The sequence below is a fragment of the Pteropus vampyrus genome, unplaced genomic scaffold (genome assembly GCF_000151845.1).
Source record: "Pteropus vampyrus isolate Shadow unplaced genomic scaffold, Pvam_2.0 Scaffold157, whole genome shotgun sequence".
Classification (NCBI taxonomy): Eukaryota; Metazoa; Chordata; class Mammalia; order Chiroptera; family Pteropodidae; genus Pteropus; species Pteropus vampyrus.
Window position 1 is genome coordinate 1,345,131 of NW_011888938.1, and position 1,016 is coordinate 1,346,146.

The 1,016-nt window shown below is 58.9% G+C and overlaps 1 protein-coding gene across 1 annotated transcript in view; it reads left to right on the forward strand.

The window, feature by feature from the left end:
• Nucleotides 1–1,016, forward strand: part of LOC111745543 (sulfhydryl oxidase 2-like) — a 9,294-nt gene that overhangs the window by 6,806 nt on the left and 1,472 nt on the right. The window contains exon 3 of the mRNA XM_023536466.1: nucleotides 413–470. Within this exon, the coding sequence (XP_023392234.1) occupies nucleotides 413–470 (58 nt within the window). The remainder of the gene's footprint in view (nucleotides 1–412; nucleotides 471–1,016) is intronic.

Sequence of the window (1,016 nt, forward strand, 5' to 3'; positions counted from 1 at the left end):
TTTTTTTTTTTTTTTAATTAAACTTTGAGTAAACGCATCTCAGTTCTACACCTAAAAATAGATAACAATGACGCGTTCAGTCAAGTGTGCAGAAGCCAGTGAGGGTCCCCGAGCCCCTGCGTCTGCCCAGGAGCTTTGTGACGTGGCCAGCCCAGGACCATCCTTGCTGGGGCGTGGCCGTGAGCCTGTCGGGAGTGCTGACGAGTTTTGACAAATGTCCCCCTGTGTAACCACTGCCCAGTCGTTTGGGACGTTTACCAACTACTTTTATTTCTAGTGACTTGATTACCTTTTATCGTTCTTTCCTTTTTCTCTGCAGATTTCTGGAATATTCCTTACCAGTCACATCAAGTGGATTGGCTGTCAAGGAAGCCGCCCGGAGTTGAGGGGTTACACGTGTTCTCTCTGGCAGCTGTTCCACATTTTGACCGTTGAAGCCGGGATGCACCCGGAAGCGCTGGCTGACACAGGTAAATGTCCCTGTGGGCCACGCGATGTTCCTGTCATGGCGCCTGCCGGGTGCCATCAGATGCCTGGCGGCAGTTCCTTTTGCTGTGTGTGAGGCAGCGTGTTCTCAGTGCCCCCGGGGTCCCCTGCCGAGCGGGGGAGGCGAGGTCTTGTCCACGTCGCCCGGTCCCCACATGGCCCTGGCGCTGGAGCTGCGTCCCTGTCCTCCCGGCTCGGGACGTGTGACCTGCAGGAACTCGGGCGCAGAGGGACACAAGTGGGCGCTGCCGGAGGCCCGTGGGCAGGTGCGCGGCTGCCCCCTGGGTGCCAGCGGGCTTCCCTGAGTCGCTGATGCGGTATTTGCGGGTCGGGGGGCCGGTGCGGCCAAGCCATCCCCTGTTCCGGCAGTCGGCCAGGATGGGGGTCTTGCCCGAAGTCACAACTAGGAAAGACCCCCGAGCTCACTCCGGTGGTGGCAGGAGTCAGGTCCTCGCTGGCTGTTGCTCAGTGTGTGTCCCGTCCTTAGCTCAAGTCACAGCAGCTGGTTTAGGACGCCCTCCTTGGTGTGA